Source organism: Puma concolor, chromosome A2 (genome assembly GCF_028749965.1).
Source record: "Puma concolor isolate L17-30 chromosome A2, mPumCon1.1.hap2, whole genome shotgun sequence".
Lineage (NCBI taxonomy): Eukaryota > Metazoa > Chordata > Mammalia > Carnivora > Felidae > Puma > Puma concolor.
In genome coordinates this window covers 39,208,451-39,228,323 of record NC_141668.1, presented here as the reverse complement: position 1 = coordinate 39,228,323, position 19,873 = coordinate 39,208,451, and the positions used below count along the sequence as shown (strand labels likewise).

The window sequence follows — 19,873 nt, the reverse complement described above, 5'->3', positions numbered from 1 at the left end:
ATCTGTCTTTCTCTGTATGGCTTATTTCACTTAGCATAACATTCTCCAGTTCCATCCAAGTTGCTACAAAGGGCCATATTTCATTCTTTCTCATTGCCATGTAGTACTCCATTGTGTATATAAACCACAATTTCTTTATCCATTCATCAGTTGATGGACATTTAGGCTCTTTGCATAATTTGGCTATTGTTGAGAGTGCTGCTGTAAACATTGGGGTGAATTTGAGTTTTAAATAGAAATCTATCCATCCATCCATCATCTCTATAGACACACACACATGAAAATATATACATATACATAAGCTATCAAATAGGTTATTTCTTAATATTTTATAAATTATATTGTAGTGGACTCATAAAACAGTGAATACTGAAGGTTACTTAGAAATCACCAAGTCAAACTTTCTCATCTCATAGCTGAGGAAACTGAAGCCTCCCCAAATTAAGATCCTTACTATTCACAGTGTAAAATCCAGAATTAAAACTCAGGATCCCTGATTCCTGTTCCTCAATTTCACTATTCTTACTTCCTCAAGCAATTTGATGGATGAAAAGAGAATGAAACATCAAGGGGACTGGGGACACAGAATCACAGGGCAATTTAAATTGGTCAAAGTGAGAGCTATCAACAAATTTTCTGAAATTAAACATATTTTAATCCATGATCTTTTCACAAACAATGCTTCTTATTCCCTGGCAAAATGAAAACAGCCTCATCTATATTTGAAATGCACACAGGACACTCCCCCAAGGCAAGATCTCCCAGATTCCTATTGTAACCCACCCTCAAAGAGACTGAAGCCTTTACACGCACAACTATGTTCTGTTCCATGTGCCATTTGCTTTAGAATCTTACAGTGACATCCTGGAACTGGAGCCGCATCGTGGAGCCAGATGACTGAGGTCGACTGGTGATCTCCAATATGGTTCTCAGCAAGATGTCCAGCAGGCTGGCCACTATCACATCGATTTCCTCCAACACAGATTTTTCCTTAAAAGAAAGAAATAAGGAGTTCAGGCAATTGTGGCTGAATATGTGTATTAATCTCTCTGTAACGGAAAAGGGGGGAAAAACCATCAAAAAGAGAACTGGATAACTTGACAGACCTGGACCTCACCTATATCACGTTAGTAAATGGCCTTCTTTTATAGAAAACAAAGGCACAGAGAACTTAACAGCTTACCCAAGAGTACCCAGCTAGGCTGTGCAGTGGTGCCTGAGTGGTGCCAATGACAAGGTGGGGTGATGTCCTGGAAAGCATCAAACTACTCCAGAGCACTAGCTGTGCACTAACACAGTGTGTGATGTGGCCAAGTCAGATGCCTTTCTGGGTCTGATTCCTCACTGAAAGTCTCTCTTGGTTCCCCAAGTCCTTAATTCTTTTTATTTCAGACTGTGCTTACATACACTCTTCTTGAGCTGCATAGTTATTTTCTAAAACTCTAAGTGCAAACAACTATTCCTATACAAATGGTTTTTAAAAAGCTCTACAGGTGTAGACTGTACAACATTCAGTATAGATGAATACCATGAGCTCCAGACTGAATCTCATGTCAATGGCCATGGTGGACTGCTTCCCCAAAGGAGAATTAATACTATCCAAGCCCCCAGGACTTGAGAGAGAAACCGAAGTTGCTCTTCTCTGACTGTATGCAGTGGAGTTGGATTCTGATTACAACTGCACAAGACAAAACTCTGTGTACTCAGGCTCTCTACCGAGGAGACTGTCTTCCAAACACACAAACAAAAACTTTTACAAAGTGTGAATCTGAAAGAGCTTTTTGGCCACGGTTTTATGATAAACTTTCTTACACTTCCGATAAAACTACCATAGTTTCCCCTCCAGGGCAGAGTTTCTATTCTGAATTCCTTATCAGATAAGTCCAAAAGCTGACTGCAACTTCCAAACTGAAGTAGACAGGAGAAATTAAAAAAAATCTTTTCCACTACTGCTGATACTTGTTTTCAGTTTTCTGCAGTGGACTATCTCACTTAGCAGAATTACGGTTTATAAAAACATTCTAACTAGGCACAGCATAGCTATTCTTTACTGAATGACATAGAAAAGTTTTAAAGCAAAACTATCATTCTCTCTCTGTTGTCACTCTTCGACCCAGTCCCAGATCACCCTTGGGGCCTGGGATCACGGGGATGTGGAAAAATCAGTCGTCCCTCCCCATGCAGATCTTATTACACTTTTATACACAGAGTTTCCGCCCTTCTCCTCTCAAGTGTCAACTTTGTTCCCACAGTGCGGGGGCCCTCTCTCACATACGTCCACTGGGGTCCCAAGCCAGCTCACTGCTGAGCCCTTCAGAAGGCCATCCTAGGTAAGAGAGACAACAATGGGGAAACTATATAGTGTATGGCAGGGAGGCAGAGGCACAGGAGTCTCAGCACTGCTCTGTACAAGCTGTCAAAGATGAGCAAATGCCAATTCACGGCTGCAGGCTGACAGAACTAGAACAGGACACCCTTTCCATGTGGATTTCACATCAGTCCCATGAGCCATGAACACGAGTATCCAAAGAACTGTCCTCATTTCTAAGTAAGCATGTGATTTTTTGCTATTTGCCCTGTATCTTCTAATGCAACTATACAGCACCAAGAGTCAGGTACATCCACAGGAATTCCCAAAGCCCCTGACAATTCAGTATTATTGTTGGGGCTGGGTAATGACTGTAGTGCAAGACATCCTTGGTCTCCTGGGCCCTTCCTCTGGTTCTACGATTTCTTTTTTTTTTTTTTTCTTTTTTTTTTTTTTTTAAATTTTTTTTTCAACGTTTTTTATTTTTTATTTTTGGGACAGAGAGAGACAGAGCATGAACGGGGGAGGGGCAGAGAGAGAGGGAGACACAGAATCGGAAGCAGGCTCTAGGCTCTGAGCCATCAGCCCAGAGCCTGACGCGGGGCTCGAACTCACAGACTGCGAGATCGTGACCTGGCTGAAGTCGGACGCTTAACCGACTGCGCCACCCAGGCGCCCCTGGTTCTACGATTTCTGTGGGACCCAAGGGCCATGGGCCCAAGGGCCATGGCCAAGCTCTGAGCATTACCATGCAGCCTTCCACAGAATGGGCCCCAAAAGACTTCACTTTACAGGCAGTAATTTATTCTTGCCACAGAGTATTCATCATATCAAGATTAAAGACACATGTGGGAGGCTTTGAGATTTCTAATTTTTCTCACTGGGTATTCAGTTCTTTCTTGAAATACAAGTTGAGGAGGTTATTTGGGGTTACAGCAATCTCACAAGGTTAAAAAAAATATTTCAGAAGAATAGCAAAATGTCCAACCCAGCTGGAAATAAAAGTGAGAGTCTCAGAGGGTTAGTCTTCAGTGTGGTTTCTCTGAAAACTTGAGAGTTTTTATTTCCAGAAGCCATTTGATGGGAACTACATACTATGATCTGTATTTACTCACTGAGCTATTTTTCTTGATGAGACAAAATACGTTGCTAAGGATTCGTGCACACATGATCAGGTCCTTCTGTTCTTGCAGGTGCATGTGGAGGTGATGTAACACGACAGGCAGGAGAATGTACCTGGAATCTGGAGAGAACAGAAGCATTAGTGTCACATCTATGGAGGCCCACGCCAACCTTGTACACACCCATACCTACTCTAACTGTACTGGTTAAACGATTAACACATAGTGAAAAGCTACATAATTGGTATTGGAAAAAAAGTAGTCCGTTTCCCTAATCCATGATTCCTGCACTCAAGAAGTCTTTGACTCTTATACTGAATATAGGTTATTTTTTAAAATTGTCTGTTTTACCTCCAAATATCTAAATGGCATGCTTATCTGGCCATTTTCTGATTTTTCATTGAGACTGACCATCCAGTGACTTCTTACTATAGTAGGTGAAAATTTAGCTTTTCTTACCCTCTTGTCTTCTCCCCAGTCTCAGAAAAAAAATTTTTTTTTGTCACAATTTCTGGCTAAATTAACATTTTGCATTTGCTGCCATTCTGATTTCCAGTGCTTTGCACATGACCAAGTTTTTGTTTTACTTTTGTTTATCTCTCTTTAAAAGCTTTCAGGAAATTATTCCTGGTAATTCAAATTTTCATGACCACGTGCCTTGCTTTGGCCGTTGAAACCTACAAAAACTCATGTCCTGCAGCACTGGGATCTTGCCTTGAAGTACTTCCAGCATTATTTCCTTTTCTCTATTTCTTCTGTCCTCAGTCTGGAACTCTGACTACACTGACATCACAAATCTCTTAAAATATCTTCTTTTCTTGATTTTTTTTTCCATCTTTTTTCCCAACTTCTTTATCTTCCAACTCTTCTATTCAATTTTCTTGTTTTTGCTAACCTATATTTAATCTCCAAGAGTTCGTTCTTATTTCCACCTGGGTCACCACACAGCTCCTTGTGCTCAGAAGGGCCCCACACTCGGTTTCATGCTCAGCTGCTCCCATGATGAAATTCCCAATAATTTTCAAAGAGGTATTGCATTTTTATTATGCAGCCTTTCCTGTTTATTATTCCTTCTTTATTTCTTTTTACAGAAGGTTTCATTCTTGTTTCACGGATGCACTATTTTCTCTTTCTGGGTTGGGAGACAATTTGTGATTTTTTTCTCCTTCAATTATCTTTTTCTTTCAGGTTCTTTTTTCTGTTTCTTCATTTTGGCCTCTGCTTTCACATTTAAGGTTTTCGTACAGTATCTGTTGATTGTTGTCTGTCTTTACAACAAGTCACTAACATGCTAAGTGGGTGGGGGGGACCCACAACAGTGCCTCGGCAAGCTTGTAAACTGGTGAAGCTTCACAGCAAGGAGGGAAGGCATCCAGATGTTTCATCAGGGGACCCTCAAATTTCAGAATCCAAGATGCCTTTTCTTGGGCTTGTCAGTTTCTCTACAGAGGAATCTGCCAAACTCCTCTCTGGGGAGCATGAAACCATCATCTTCTAGTAACTTGAAATCAGGAAAAGAAAGGGCAGGTGAGGGTCTCTTTGTTTAATTGTGAGGCCCTGTTTATGGTGTGGAGCCTCATTCTCAAATTTAGCAGGCTCTGAACTCCTGAATCTAGGCACATCTCATTCACTTTCTTTAGAGGGTAAGCTTTCCATTTTTGGCTAAATTGACTATTCTGTCTAAGGACTTTTTATTCAATTTTTTTATTTCTAGCACCCTTAATTTTCAGATACCTTGTATTTTCTTTTTATTTTTCTTCGTTTTTTGTAGTTTATTTATTTATTTTTCATAATCTCTGTATCCAACATGGGGCTCGAACTCACGACCTTGAGATCATGAGTCACCTGCTCTTCTGACTAAGCCAGCCAGGTGCTCCTGAATACCTGCTATTTTCAATTCTTGATCCTTTCTGAAACAGCTCCGCGCCGTCTGCGGATCTGTAGTGTAAACTCGCCTGTTCTTGGCACCACTCCAACAACACACACCTGTGTGCATCAGCCTTCTTTCGTCTGCTGTCAGCTGCCACTCATCTTTGTTAAAACTGTTGAGATTTATGCCTTGTCATCTCTTCTCCCAGGCTCATAAATTTGGGAGATTACACATTTAAAAAAAAATTCCTTGGGGCACCTGGGTGGCTCAGTTGGTTAAGCAGCCGACTTTAGCTCAGGTCATGATCTTGTGGTTTGTGAGTTTGAGCCCCGTGTCGGGCTCTGTGCTGACAGCTCAGAGCCTGGAGCCTGCTTCGGATTCTGTGTCTCTTTCTCTCTCTGCCCCTCCCCTGCTCACACTCTGTTTCTCTCTCAAAAATAAATAAACATTAAAAAAATTAAAAAAAATTCCCTTACCGACCACAGATACAAAAATCCTTTTCACACCTTTGGCAAATCATTTCTAGCAATATGTAAAATACATATTATTACTTCACAACCAGGTAGTGTTTATCTTAAAAGCAAGGTTTGTTAAACATCTGAAAATCATACTTGTATACTTTCACCAGGGAAGAAAAGTAAGTACAGTTGATTCTTGTTATTCATGGTAGTTTTAAGTTGGAACAAGTCACTGGAAAACCATGAAATGGCAAATAACGAATCATTTCTCCTAGGGGAAGTATATGTGTGTATAATATAGGATGCATATCCCACATAGGTAACAATATTAAATCCTAAAAACAACTCATCCAGGTAGATTCTATTTTCTTTATTTGATAAAAGAGAACACGAGGTTTAGAGGTGCTAAGTGACTTGCCTGAGGCTACCCCACGAAGAAGGGCCAGAGTTGGGATTCAAACTCTAGCAGCTGGCCCCGGAGATGAGCTTCTTGCACTGCGCTGCACTGCCCCCTACTGCTCCATTCTCTAGTTAGCCGAGCATGAGAGTGGAAGGGAATGCAGAGCATTGCAGTGTTTGAGCTCAGCTGGGAATCTGTGTATTCTGCTACTCAAATATTTTCACTGCTTTGTGCAAGTCCACGAATGAACGTGAGAGGGTCACAAGTATTGATTTTGAGGTCACAAACACATTTTAATAAGGAAATCCATAAATAAAGAATTTGACTGTATAAGGATCATTTCTCTATCAATTGGAAGTCTTATATTTATCCCTAATTTGTCATTAAATAAGTATTTGAAACAGTAACGTAACTGACTTATGCAGTATATATTTCAATCTTTTGAAAAAGTAACAAGTATGCTTATTGTCCTGAGTGTTTACTTTTTTTTTTTTTTTTTAACGTTTATTTATTTTTGAGACAGAGAGAGACAGAGCATGAACGGGGGAGGGTCAGAGAGAGGGAGACACAGAATCCGAAACAGGCTCCAGGCTCTGAGCTGTCAGCACAGAGCCCGACGCGGGGCTCGAACTCACGGACCGCGAGATGGTGACCTGAGCCGAAGTCGGCCGCTCAACCGACTGAGCCACCCAGGCGCCCCAAGTGTTTACTTTTCAACAGGATGTCATAAGCAAAAAACTATTGTTAAGACTGTAATTGTCATATTATTTATGGATATGCCCACTTGCAAATGCCCTAGCTCCTTTCCCTGATCTGCTTGATTTTTTTTTAAATTTTTTTAAATGTTTGTTTATTTTAGAGAGAGAGAGAGAGAGAGAGACAGAGTGTGAGTGGGGGAGGGGTGAGAGAGAGGGAGACACAGAATTTGAAGCAGGCTCCACGCTCTGAGCTGTCAGCACAAAGCCAGACGTGGGACTTGAACTCACAAACTGCAAGATCGTGACCTGAGCCAAAGTCAGATGCTTAACCGACTGAGCCACCCAGGTGCCCTGATCATCTTGGTTTTCTAAATGATGTCACCTCTGCAGCAATTTAGAAAGATTATTCCTGATTTATTAAAACTCATGTATCTTATAAATAGTTGCATAAATAATTCAACTTAACTCAAGAAACAATGGACAACCTAAATAACTCTATACTTAGTAAAGAAATTGAACTTATAGATCAGAAACTTCCCACAAGAAAAATTCCAGGCCCAGATGGCTTCTATGAATTCTATAAAGCATTATGGAAAAAAATCAAATCAAAGTCTACAAAAATTCTCCCAGAAAATAAACAGGAACACAACTCTTTGAGGCCAGTATTATTGATGCCAAAATTAGTCAAAGATATTACAAGAAAACTATAGATTGCTATCTCTCATGAACATAGATGCAAAAATCTTTATAAAAAATTTTAGCAAAATAAATCTAGTTATATATATATATATATATATATATATATATATATATATATATATACACACTATGATCAAATAGGATTTATCATTAAGGCAAATTTGGTATAATATCTGAAAGTCAATCAACATTAATTGAACATATTAACATATGTAGAGAAAACGAGCAAAACTCAGCATCCATTCATGATAAAAAGTGTCAGGAAGCTAAGAATAGAAGGTAATTTTCTCAAATTGATAACGAGCATTATAATGAAATGCCTACCTTTAGCTAACATAATAGTTAACAGTGAAAGATTGAAAGCTTTCTCCCTAAGAGCAAAATTAAGGCAGGGATGGCCAACCTCACCAACTCAATTCAGCACTGTAGTGGATTCTTTCCTAGTCAGTATAAGATATATCATATGTCATAAAGAATATGATTCTTTATCCTAATAAAAATCAGAGAGCATGCAAAATATTCACAGCTGGGAAAGCACCATTATCAGTGTTTGCATGATTGGTTTATCAACACAAGGAGGTTTGGTGCCATAGGTTTACCATCACAACAAACCACACAAGGCATAGCCATTCTTCACTTTGAGCAACACAGAAAATTAAACTCCAAACTTGTAAAATAATGCACTGCAGGCTTCCTTTAAAGCCTTTAAGCCTTACCAGGAAACTTAAATACTTATTTATAAATCAATTACTTGACAAAAAGAACCAAGAAAAAGAAACTAACAAATTACATGACAGGAGTCACTGCCTCGTGATGATTAATTAGAACAGAAGATAAAGCTTATCTGGTATGTTCCTGCAGGTAGCACAATTTGATTTCTAAAAATTCAAGTTGCAACCAACTGTTAAGAGAATACCGACTGCAAAAAAGCGAGGCAGGTAGACAAATAATTCGTGTGTGGTGTGCATAAAAAGAAATATAGGACTACCTACATTGCAGATTTGCTTTTTCTCCATACTAGGGCAATGTCAGCCAATGCAAATGATACAATTGGTGGGGAAATGCCAAACTCGCTGACTGGTTAAAATGCTAATTCTTACCTTTAAAAGGAAACACTTGGACTCATCAAGCAGGACCCAAGAAAAAAAGAAAACCCGCAGTTGAACAAACACTCACTTCCCATACATTTAGCAAAATAACCTGTTATGCGGTTTCTGTCCTTGAAAGTGTTGACACCCTCATATTCTACATCTCAGACACAGCTCACTGTATTATGTATCTCGTGGAGCGTATAAAGGAGTGACTCTCATTTACTTTTTATTTTGCCAGTACACACGTGAGTGGATAAGGCCAGCTCCCATTAGTAATTCCCAATGGGGGCTAGGAAGGAGGAGAAGCAGCTATTAAATGCTGGGAGCCACCAATAACTGAAATGCTAATGTCACAGATAGCAACAAAACTTGCAAATGAGCCTTTCACACCCTGGAGGGCAGACCCTGAATGGAAAGAAGGGCAGACAACACAGGGGCTACATTCTCATGCAGACAATGTCAGGATCACAGAGGGAAAACAACAGTAGAGGCCTAGAGATGATCTCTGAGTGTGGTTTTTAGAGCTCACTCCCCAGATTTATTCCCACCCTGGATGCCTCCACCACGGGGCGCCCTTTCTAAGGCTCAACAGATGCTATGCCCACTTGTTACTTTTATCACTGTGTTCTGCTTCTGGTCTGGGCTTCCCACAGCCCAAGCTGTTCTGTTGTCATATTCATGTTCATCCTTAGCTCAGAGGTTGCTTTTCCAGTAAGATTTTTTTATGCATATCATTTATTCAATACCAATTGCTGCTCTATCCTGATTCCTAATGTGTGACCCAGCACATAGTATTCATTCATGAAACCTCTACTGAGCACCTACTATGCACCAGACACAGTACTGGGAGCTGGAAATATCATTGTGATGAGGACAAAGTCCCTGTACTCTGAGGTTTTCCTTGTGGAGCAAGGGATGAAGACAGACTTTAAACAATTAAAATCCAATTCTTTTTTCAGTTACAGCCCTAACATGTGATCCAAGAAGCAGAAAGCAAAACAGGCATGAGAAGTAGAATATGAGAGCGAGAACTGAGTGAGCAGGGCAGACGGGAGATGATTCAGAAGATGCGAGTTACTGAGCCCAGCAGGGTGAACAAGGATCACCTAAGATCAGAGAGGAGCAGGAAAGTGTGGGTTCCACTAGAGTGAAGCACAAGGAGATGGGACCAGGCAGGTGGGGAGGGTGAGGCGACAGGGCCTGCAAGATCAATCCTCTTCTGTGTCCTCAAAACAGAGCACAATCAGTGGATGTGAGCAAGGGAGGTGGGAGTGACATCGTCGGGTGTGAGTTTCTGGAAGGGAACTCTGGCTGCACACATGGATGGGCAAAAGGAGAGGGAAGCAAGTCTGGACACGCCCGAGGGCATGCAGGCAAGGCGGCAGTGTGGGATGGACCTGTGTCTGGTCAGGGGGAGGCACAGATACGGGCCGCCGCAGAGGCCCAAGAATAGTCTCTGGAGAGGTGGAGAAGAAGGGCAGAAGGAAGAGGAAGGTTTCACGGACAGCTCAGAGCTCCAGGGGTTGGTGCTGCCATATACTGAGACAGAAGGAACAGACTGAGAGGGAAAAGGGGTTTGAGGAGCTTCTGCGACATCTGCGTAGAGAAGCTGAGGACAGACAGCTACTCAGGTTTGGAGCCCAGAGGAGATATCCAGTTGCCTAGAAATACAACTGTGAGGGTGGCGTCGGCACATGGACCACAAACTGAGGTGGTGTGGGTGGGATGAACCCCAAGGCTCACTCATGCCTCCCTACTACATAGGACCTCCTTCCCTCCCCAGGTCACAACTGCTGCATCTTATCAAATCATAACTCCTTGTTCAAAGTCAGCTTTCATGGTAAACTAGCAGCAGACTGAGGGCAGGGGCTGGATGTTTCACTAGCTACAATATCTCTAGCATCATACCTGGCATGGGGTCTGGCTGCAATACTTATTTGTTGAATAAATGAATGAACTGCCCCATGAGTCTACTGGATAGGAGAAGCAGCGGAAATGGAGCCCCGTGTCTCCATGTTTTAACCTGGCTTAAACAGGAAGTGAGACAGCACATTGTCACAGTCTGGCTTGCAGTGACTCCCTCTGCCAGTGATCGCCCTGAGCCAGCAGGGGAACACAGCTACTCCCATATGTCAACGCAGATTGGTCAGCTGCTTGTAGCAGTGGATACAAGGCACACATCCCAGCCCGTTACCCCCCTGCCCCCACCCCCCCGAAAACCAGTGCAGATGTGAACAGGAGATGGGTAAGAAACGAGAAGATACAGCTTTCAACCATTCCCATGTAATGTGCTTACTCACGCCAGTCAATTTAAAGATTTCAGCAGAAAGGTAAGAACACAGTTTAAATTGGGTCTTGCCATTTACATTGATTTTCACACAAATAAAACTTAGGGTAAACTACGATTTTAGGGGCACTTCCACCTTCCTCCCCAACCTCTATACATCAGCTCTACTCTTCCTGCTATTGCCAAAGTGGTCCTCTCCAAAACTTAGACCCTTTCCTGGCCCTCAGGAAACAGGAAGATTTGTGAGGAGAGAGGGAAAAATGAGTTGTTCAATTTTTACACATTAAATATGTCTGCTTAGACCCCAGATGACTTAGATGTCAAATGCCAATCTATGTAGGTTGCAAATCTTAGCTATGGCCTTCAGGTTTGGCCATATGCCCTCGACTCTGAACTTGGGGTGTGACTAACAGGGCTAATTCTGCCTGGTTATGAAACGGCTCCAGCTCTGAGGCTGTCCGTGGACCCTTAACTCAACCTGGCTTGACTCTTCCCGTGATGTTTTCTCATACCCGTCTTTGGTATTGACTATGGTGTCCCTCTTTCCATCTCTTTTCTGTATTAATTTTTAATCTAAGCTCAATCAGGAGTATTCTATAATCATTCTGATACCTATGCATGCATCCTCTGCTTTTTTTCTCCTTGGGATTTGTGATAGTTTTTATGGGTCAATTTGAGTGTGCTGTGGGTGCCCAGAAATTTGGTTAAACAATATCCTAGGTGTTACATTTGAATTGGGAGCCTGAGTAAAGCAGATTGCCCTGCTCAATGCGGGTGGGCCTCAACCAATGCGCTGAAGCCTGAATAGAACCAAAGGAGACATAAGGGAGAACGTGCTCTCTTTGACCGTCTTTTAGCAGAGACGTCAGTCTTCTCCGACCTTCAGACTCGAAGTGTAACTTCCACCACTGGCTCCCTCAGGTCTCCAGCTGACCAACAGCAGAATTCTCAGCCAGCATAATCTGAGCTCATCCCATACAAGAAACCTTGTACACACACAAACATAGCCTCTATCGGGTCTGTCTCTCTGGAGAACTCTAAGGCAGGATTCTAGCACAAAGACAACTGTGAGAATTTTTTGTCTTTTCTGAGGAGTTTGTAACATTTAAGGTCTTTTTTTCCAAAATGTTTTGAAATTTATTTTCTCAAAAGTGTGGCCCAACTGTACTCTGGACTCCTTCTTTGGATACTATGAACTCTCAGAAAATAAAGTCATGTTCTCAGATTCTTCTCACTTCTATCTCACTAGCCATTTCTTTGCCGCTTAGAATTAAGCTCAGAGTAGCAACGGTCTTTGCCATACTCTATGATCTGAAGAATGGTCAAGAACTAAGCACTTTATCTTTGATTGAATGTATATCCTGTTAACACCCTGTAATGTCCTCATCTGCACTTTACCTTGTCCTATTGTAGATTTTAATTTTAAATCAGGAAAGTATCTTTTGTAACGTCCTTCTGGCCAAGATGTATGTGTACTCACACAAGTGCAGCACTTCTGAGTTTCATTTAAAATTTTTTTTTTTTAATTTTTATTTATTTTTGACAGAGAGAGAGACAGAGTGTGAACAGTGAGGGGGAAGGAGAGAGGAAGACACAGAATCTGAAGCAGGCTCCAGGCTCCAAGCTGTCAGCATAGAGCCCAACGCAAACCGTGAGATCATGACCTGAGCCAAAGTCAGATGCTTAACTAACTGAGCCACCTAGGCACCCCTGAGTTTCATTTTTTAAACTTTCAATAAATTAAAAAAAAAAAAAAAAAAAAACCTCCTAGATTTCTAAGTGGTTTTTTTTGTTTTGTTTTGTTTTTTTTTGTTTTTTTTCCTCATATGCAGCTGAGCTATTGCCTTGGTTTTGAGTCTGTTTTACCCATATGGAGTGGACCGAGTTGTGGTCTCCCAAAGATGTCCATGTCTTAATTCCCAGAACCTGTGAATATGTAATGGCAAAATGAACTTTACAGAAGTGATTAAATTAAGGATCTTGAGATGATGAGATTATCTTGGATTATCTGGATGGGCCAATGTAAGCACATGGGTCTTCTTAGGTGAAAGAGGCAAGAAAATTGAGTCAGAGAGAAATCTAGAGATGCTACACTGCAGGCTTCAAAGGAAGGGGCCAAAAGCCCAGGAGTGCAGGTGACCCCTAGAAACTGTACGAGGCAAGAAAACAGATTCTCTCCTCGACCCTCCACAAAGGAATGCAGCTCTGTGGACACCTTAAATTTAGCCCAAGGAGAAGAATTTGGTACTTCTGCCCTACTGAACTGTCATATACAAAGGCTACGTCCATAGACTAAGTCCATAGTTTCCGATTTAGAATTTCGGAGTTACTAGAAATACTTTCCAGGTTTCCCTACCATCAGTGTGGGGTCCCAGGTAATTTAAATAGAGTATAGTTTGTGTCTTGGGAAGTTCTCAGGTAAGCGTGCTATTTTTTTCCATGAAGACAGCCTTTTTCTCAAAGTGCATTGCCATTTATACGTGGTAAGTTTCTGTCTTCTCCAATGGTGAATCACTCAACATCAAGCCAAACTTCAACCCCCTGGGGCAGTGATGGAAATCTTTCCTCTTACTAGCATCCATGTGCTTCTAAGTATTCCACAGATCGGGAGTTGCTTTTGCTTCTCGGAGGTTGTTTCTCCATAATCATCTTCCATGGGGAGTGCCCCACATAACAAAAGAGGCAGGTTTCGTCTTCTCCTCTTCCCCCTCTGCATCACAGTGACAGTCACCAACCTCCCAACACTGGCTGAGCCTCTCTCCAAGGTCACCAGCACAGACCCTCCAAGGTCTACATTTCCTGGGTCTCCTGGGTCCTTCCACCTCCCACCCCAAGAAATAATCTCACCACCTCCCACAAAGACCCATATCTCTCCTCCTGGATCGAAACAACTTCTCTTTGTATTTTTTTAGTCCTGGTTTCTATACTGCCAACTAAGCATCAGTAATCAACACGGCACTGAGTCCACAGACAGAACACATCCCGGAGAGGCATGTAATGAACACAGTCCTCTCAAATAATGTCCTTCCGTTTGAGAACAATTTTCATTATCTGTATTGCCCTTTTGGTATCAGATTCTATTAGAACAAAGAATTATCTGGTCAGTGAGGGAGAAATGTAGCAGAAACTACCAATTCCTCTGAGATGGGATGAACTTTTCTTCATTTGGTAAAAGCATAATTGGTAGTCTAGTCATACCAGGTACCTGGTTTGGACCTCTACCCCTCCACTCCCCTGTTCCCAACCCCAGAGGAGACCCTGATCACTGCAGAAGAACCTCTAAGGCTCTGAGGAATAGAGTTTGAAAAGCACTGCAAGAAATATCTTTTCTCCAGGATGAGATGTGTTTTCTTGGGGAGAAATGAGAAGGTTTGAATTTTCTTTTATTTACTTAAGTGTTATTTCTGGAGAAAAAAACAAAACACAAAACCAAAAACCAGAAACAAATAGTCTATCAATAGGAGAAAAAAATAAATTAACCATGATAAATTCATTCATAGTGGAATATCATCCCACAGTATAAACAAGAATGAACTAGAGCTATATCTCGTAGCATGATAAAAAAAAAAGAGATTTATTAATGATTTACTCATCTGATACTATTTTATTCTTGTATGTTTGAAATGTTTTACAATAAAATATGTAATAAAAGTTTTATTATCTATATTTGAAACCCTATTTCAAAAATATTATACCCACATATGCATTCATGTGGAAAGATAACTCTCAATAGAATCAATTTTGAAAAGCTTATTTGCTATTAGTACAGAAACTTCTTAAACTTTAAAATGAGTTTGGTAATTTATTTCAGGAAAGACTAGAAGAAAAAAGGCAATGGGATTTAATAACAGATACGACAAAATCAATTTAGTAATTGGTCACATGCTATTAGGATAAAATAAAAACTGATAATACATCAAAATTTTCACTCAGTTTCAGAACACAAATTGAAGGGACAATTTTAAGAACAAAAGAGACAAAGAAGAATCCTATCAGGTCCCTGTAAGCATCCCCGAAATAAAATGTTAAATTTTGTTGAACAAAAAAATGAAATCTCTTAGGCAAGAAAATAAGCATACCTGACGTCCCAACTAGTTTGTGATTAGAATCAGTAATTTAATCATTAGGGTTTTCATTCTTTCTAAAAATAAAGCTTTAATAACCAGACTGTTCTATTTGGCTACTTAATACATTTATTCTACCATCCAAATACACAATGCTTTTGAGACAGTAATTGTGTTTCCTCTTTCTAATTGCTTCTGCTGACCTGTGACTACCGGAGGTAAGTGACAGCTTTCCAGAGACAAGGTTTCATTCAAGAGACTCACCACCCTACCTGGATTGGTATAAAGCTGGCTTTCCACGGTTTTGCCGATGCACTGCAGTTTCACAGCCTGCAGGGAGTCGTCCACGTGCACGATGGTAGGCAGGCTGCCCAGGGTGTCCTGCACCAAGTTGGCCACTTCCCTGACATCAAAGAGCTTCAACAGCTCTGAGTACACAGCTGGGAAGGAGCTCAGAAACACAGCCTTAAAAGGAAGAAATTTATATCAACTCCAAGATACACCCTGAGAAATTTGCTGTAAAATGTCATTGAGTTTAAGACTATGACAAATAATTTTGAATGCTAAAAAAATGAATGTAAAACGTATCTGGTACCTAAGCTAAAAGGCTGAAATTAAAAAAAAAAAAAGTGTGGCAAAATAGAACAATGTTTTAAAATGTGCAAGGGTGCCATATAATAAAAGTGAGAAACTGTGGAAAATCACTGACATTAGCAAAATGATTGGCAAAAAATCCCACAGAATCAGCAAAATGCAGGACGATCAAATGGAAAGAATGCTCCACCAAGACCTGGAATGCAGTAACTTCTATTTCATTTCTCTTTTGAGAAGCTTTCTGAAGTGCTCATATAAATCTCATTTACCTTGAAGAAACCAAACACATGGACTCCCCAAAGCAATGAAGTTACGGTTAAAGAAAAAAAACAAGGCAGGGAATCAGAAGATCCAGATTATATGTACTACTGGCTTTGTCTCTAATCAACTCTATGACCTTGGTCAAGTCATTTTAGCCCCTTGGGTTTTAGTTTATCACCTGTAAAATGAAAAGATCATTATAACAAACCTTTAGGTTGCTTTCAGACTTACTGTAACCCCAGAACTGTGTACTAAGAACAATATTCTTTATATAAGTAAAGAAACTGGATAATCATTTTTTAAGGAAAAAAAGATGCTAATATCAAATCCTAAGGGGCACAAATTGGACTAGGATTGTACATCAAAACAAGTCGAGTCTTTTAAATTCCACAAAAGGAGGGCAATGGAAGGAAGAGTCAACCAGCCTTAAGTCTACCAGGTAGGGGAAGGAGGCACATGTTTCTAATATGCTGATACTCAAGAGCTAGCTGGCTTACCAATGAGATCTGACACCAAAACAAAGTAGGTCGAGTCTACATGGGCTGATGATTCAAACATAGACTCAAATTCAAATTCGTGTGTTTTGGAATTTATCTATACAGCAGCAGCAAAAATATCTAGAACAGCCAAGACCTGTTTCTGATGCCAGAACCATCAAAATGCTTCAGGTGCTACAATCAACAGCTATGTTCTCCTCGACTCTTAAACATGATAGGTTTATTTGAATACATTTAAAATTAATAACTTGGTATTCTCTGTTAAAGACTGTATTTATATAACCTTCATTTCACTCTGCAGAGAGCTGAGTCATACAGATGAAGTTAAAAAAATAAGATACAATAAAATGAGCCCAGCTTTCTCATAACTGAAAAGTCAACTACATTGATTTTCCTCAGGAATCTTTTCATTTACCCATTAATTCTTCATATCTAGCTCTTTACTTCAAAAAAGTATTTGAATGTGTGCACAGTGAAGATACATGTATTAAAAAAGGATAAAGGAACAAGAACCTGTGATAAGGGCATAAAGACAGTTGTACCAAGATATGTAAGCTAAGGATTTTTTAGTGCAAATAAAAAGAAAAGCATAATTTTCTTTTGACCTTCCTGAGAGCCAAGACAAATAGAGAAAGATAATTATTAGGAATTTAGGGCAGAGTCTAGGGTCTCAACTCCTTCTGACATTCTTCTTCTCATGGGGTTCTCATGGAGGCATCTGTCTGTGGAAGGAGAAACCAAGAGCCACAGCTCCAAGAGCTGAGTGAGTGGGCAATCCTGTTGGGGCAGGGCTCCCAAAGACAGAGCCATTAGTGAGCTGGGCTTAGGCCAGGATAACTAAATGATCATCCCGGTGGAACCAGGATGGCCAGGCCTGTGGGGCATTGTAAACTGATCTAGCAGAAAGGTTTTCTGGGATGGCTGTTCTGCCTTCAGAAGACAGAAATGGCCCTGAGTTGTAGCCCACAGGCAAAACTGCAAAATAGTAACTGAGTTTTGTCTTTAAGACAGCCTAAGAGTAAAATTCAGCCCATTGGATATCCTTGGCTCTGGACAGGATAGGCAGAATTTGAAGATGACTCCTAAGACCTTTGTCTCCTGGTGTTGTTCCCATGACTATGTTGTTACATGGCAAAAGGAATTGTGCAGCTATAATGAAGGTTACTAATGAGTTGATCTTAAAATATGGAGATTATCCATATGGGCCTGACCTAATCACATGAGCACCTAAATTTTTTTTTTAATGTTTATTTTTTTTGAGAGAGAGAGAGGGAGAGAGAGAGTGAACAAAAGCACGTGAGCAGGGGAGGAGCAGAGAGAGAGGGAGACACAGAATGCTAAGTAGGCTCCAGGTTCTGAGCTGTCAGCACAGCGCCCGATGTGGAACTCAAACCCACGAACCACGAGATCATGACCCAAGCCAAAGTTGGATGATTAACCAACTGAGCCACCCAGGCATCCCTACACATGAGCATTTAAAGCATAAGTTTTCTCTAGCTCATGGTAGGAGAACTCAGAGAGATTGGAAGCATGAGAAGGATATGACTTTTCGTTGCTGGCTTTGAGAATGGTATTTGAAGAATACCAAGGAATGTGTATGGTCTCTAGAAGCTGAGAGAACCCGTTCCATCCCCAACCCCTTGCTGATAGCCAGAAAGCAAATGGGAATCTCAGTCTTAGAAACACAAGGAAACTGATTCCTGCCAAAGGCCTGGAAGATTTGGAAAGGGAATTCCTCCCCAGAGCCTCCAAAGAAGCCACCAAGGCCAATGCCTTGATACTGGCTGTAGGAGACCCTAAGCAAAAATTCCAACCAAACTTCTGATCTATAGGACTGTGAGCTAATAATTGGATGTTACTTAAAGCCATGAAGCCCATGGTTATTTGTTATGCAGCAATGTAAATGTCACACACTGGGTCAGATTAATGACACTTTCCTTCATAGAAGGGAGAGCTAAGAAGGTGTGGGGTCAAAAGGAAACCTACAGTGGGAAAAAGTGTACAGTATTCCTCTTTCTCCCAAAACACAGAGGACAAAAGTCCACTTTGCTTAAATAAACAAAAACAAAAACAAAAAAAACTAACCACTTCGTCATTTTATATGAATTCCCTTAGCATCAAAGTGAAATTATCACATCAAAATTTACAAGTATAGGATTGTACAAAAAATAATAGAATGACTTCAGTAGTTTATTAAGATATTCAGAAACTTTACATACATTTTATATATCGTGTCAATAAAAAACTAAGGGCAAAAAAAAAGAGAAATTCAAACATAGTTCTTTGGAGGTACTAAAGTTGTTTCACTGTCTTGACTGGGGATTAGAGAATCAAGAGCAGTGCAAATCAGTATGTTAAACATAAAAGGAAACCCACTCTTCACCGTGCTGCTCCACAGTGGCCCACGTCTTGGGGTGACTACCAGGATGCAGCGGAAACATAACTAAGGAAAAAGATTTCTCTAACTTTAGAGAAGGAATAAACCTCTTGAGTCCCTAGGAAGGCATTGCACCGAGAAACTGTGACTTAAGATTAATCTTAAAAGTAAGAGAATATTTTTTCAGATGTGAATCAGCTAAGTTTTGTCCCTGAAACCGGTAAAGGTTTAAGGCAGATAGTCTCAAATACAACAGCTTTTATAATAAAAGTAGTGAGGTTTTAAGAACTTTGATCTAAACGAATACATGATTGGCTTGTTGGATTATCCTTTCAAATACCAACTGCTGAAAAGAGGGTTTGGCGAGTGGGCAACTGGACTTTGAGGGATGTGGCAAGTTCCTCAAGCACAGTGATTGTACCATTGGCACCAGAGGCCAAAATGTCATTAAAAGAGGCTGAATTGTACCCTTGCCCAGATGTACGATCAGTCCATTTGTGCAAAGAAGAGATTAACAAGAATAGTCCCCCAAAAGTCAGAAAAAGCACAGTACTATTACTGGGGGGGTTGGTACATTTCTGGTGTTTTGCCATTATATGTAAAGCTTTCCAAATGTCAAATGGCACCAACTTCTAAGAATACTCAAATGGATCTAGTTTTGTCTTCTATCTTCCACTTTATGTCCCAATACTCAGTGATTATAAATTTTTAGTCTCCAGGGGATGGCAGCAAAGAGGCTGCTTCTCCATCTGACAAGTTTTTACTCAAGTCACTAGAAACTAAAAATGTACAAGAAGGACTAAGAAAATGTAGAGTAAGATATTGAGAATGATCGCTGAGAACACATTCAAGGCCACGCTATTTGGAAAGTGGATAAATCCTGTTCTGAAACAAAACACGTAGAGCTACTCCAGGTAATAGCATTTGGCAACTGCCCCTCAGCATTGGTCATATAAGATCAGTCCCAGGACGATTAGGGTCAAGTTAAATAAAACAAAGCAACATGCAGTTTAGCCAAGTGCGATATAATGAGTCTCAACTTGCCAGATTAAAATGCAGTGCAAGGGTTGGCGTAAACAACAGAACCAGATCGGCTCCAGTGAACTTCCTTCCCCAAGGCCGATGGTGACATCGTGTCTACTCAGAAC

The 19,873-nt window shown here is 40.6% G+C and overlaps 1 protein-coding gene across 4 annotated transcripts in view; it reads right to left on the bottom strand.

The window, feature by feature from the left end:
* The window catches only part of DOCK4 (dedicator of cytokinesis 4), a 434,929-nt gene that overhangs the window by 112,020 nt on the left and 303,036 nt on the right, over positions 1–19,873 (bottom strand). For all 4 annotated transcript variants that reach the window (XM_086692336.1, XM_086692356.1, XM_086692348.1 and 1 more), the window contains exons 23-25: positions 15,269–15,461; positions 3,424–3,551; positions 856–990 (exon numbers count right to left, since the gene is read on the bottom strand). In XM_086692336.1, coding sequence (XP_086548462.1) covers positions 856–990; positions 3,424–3,551; positions 15,269–15,461 — 456 coding nt within the window. The remainder of the gene's footprint in view (positions 1–855; positions 991–3,423; positions 3,552–15,268; positions 15,462–19,873) is intronic.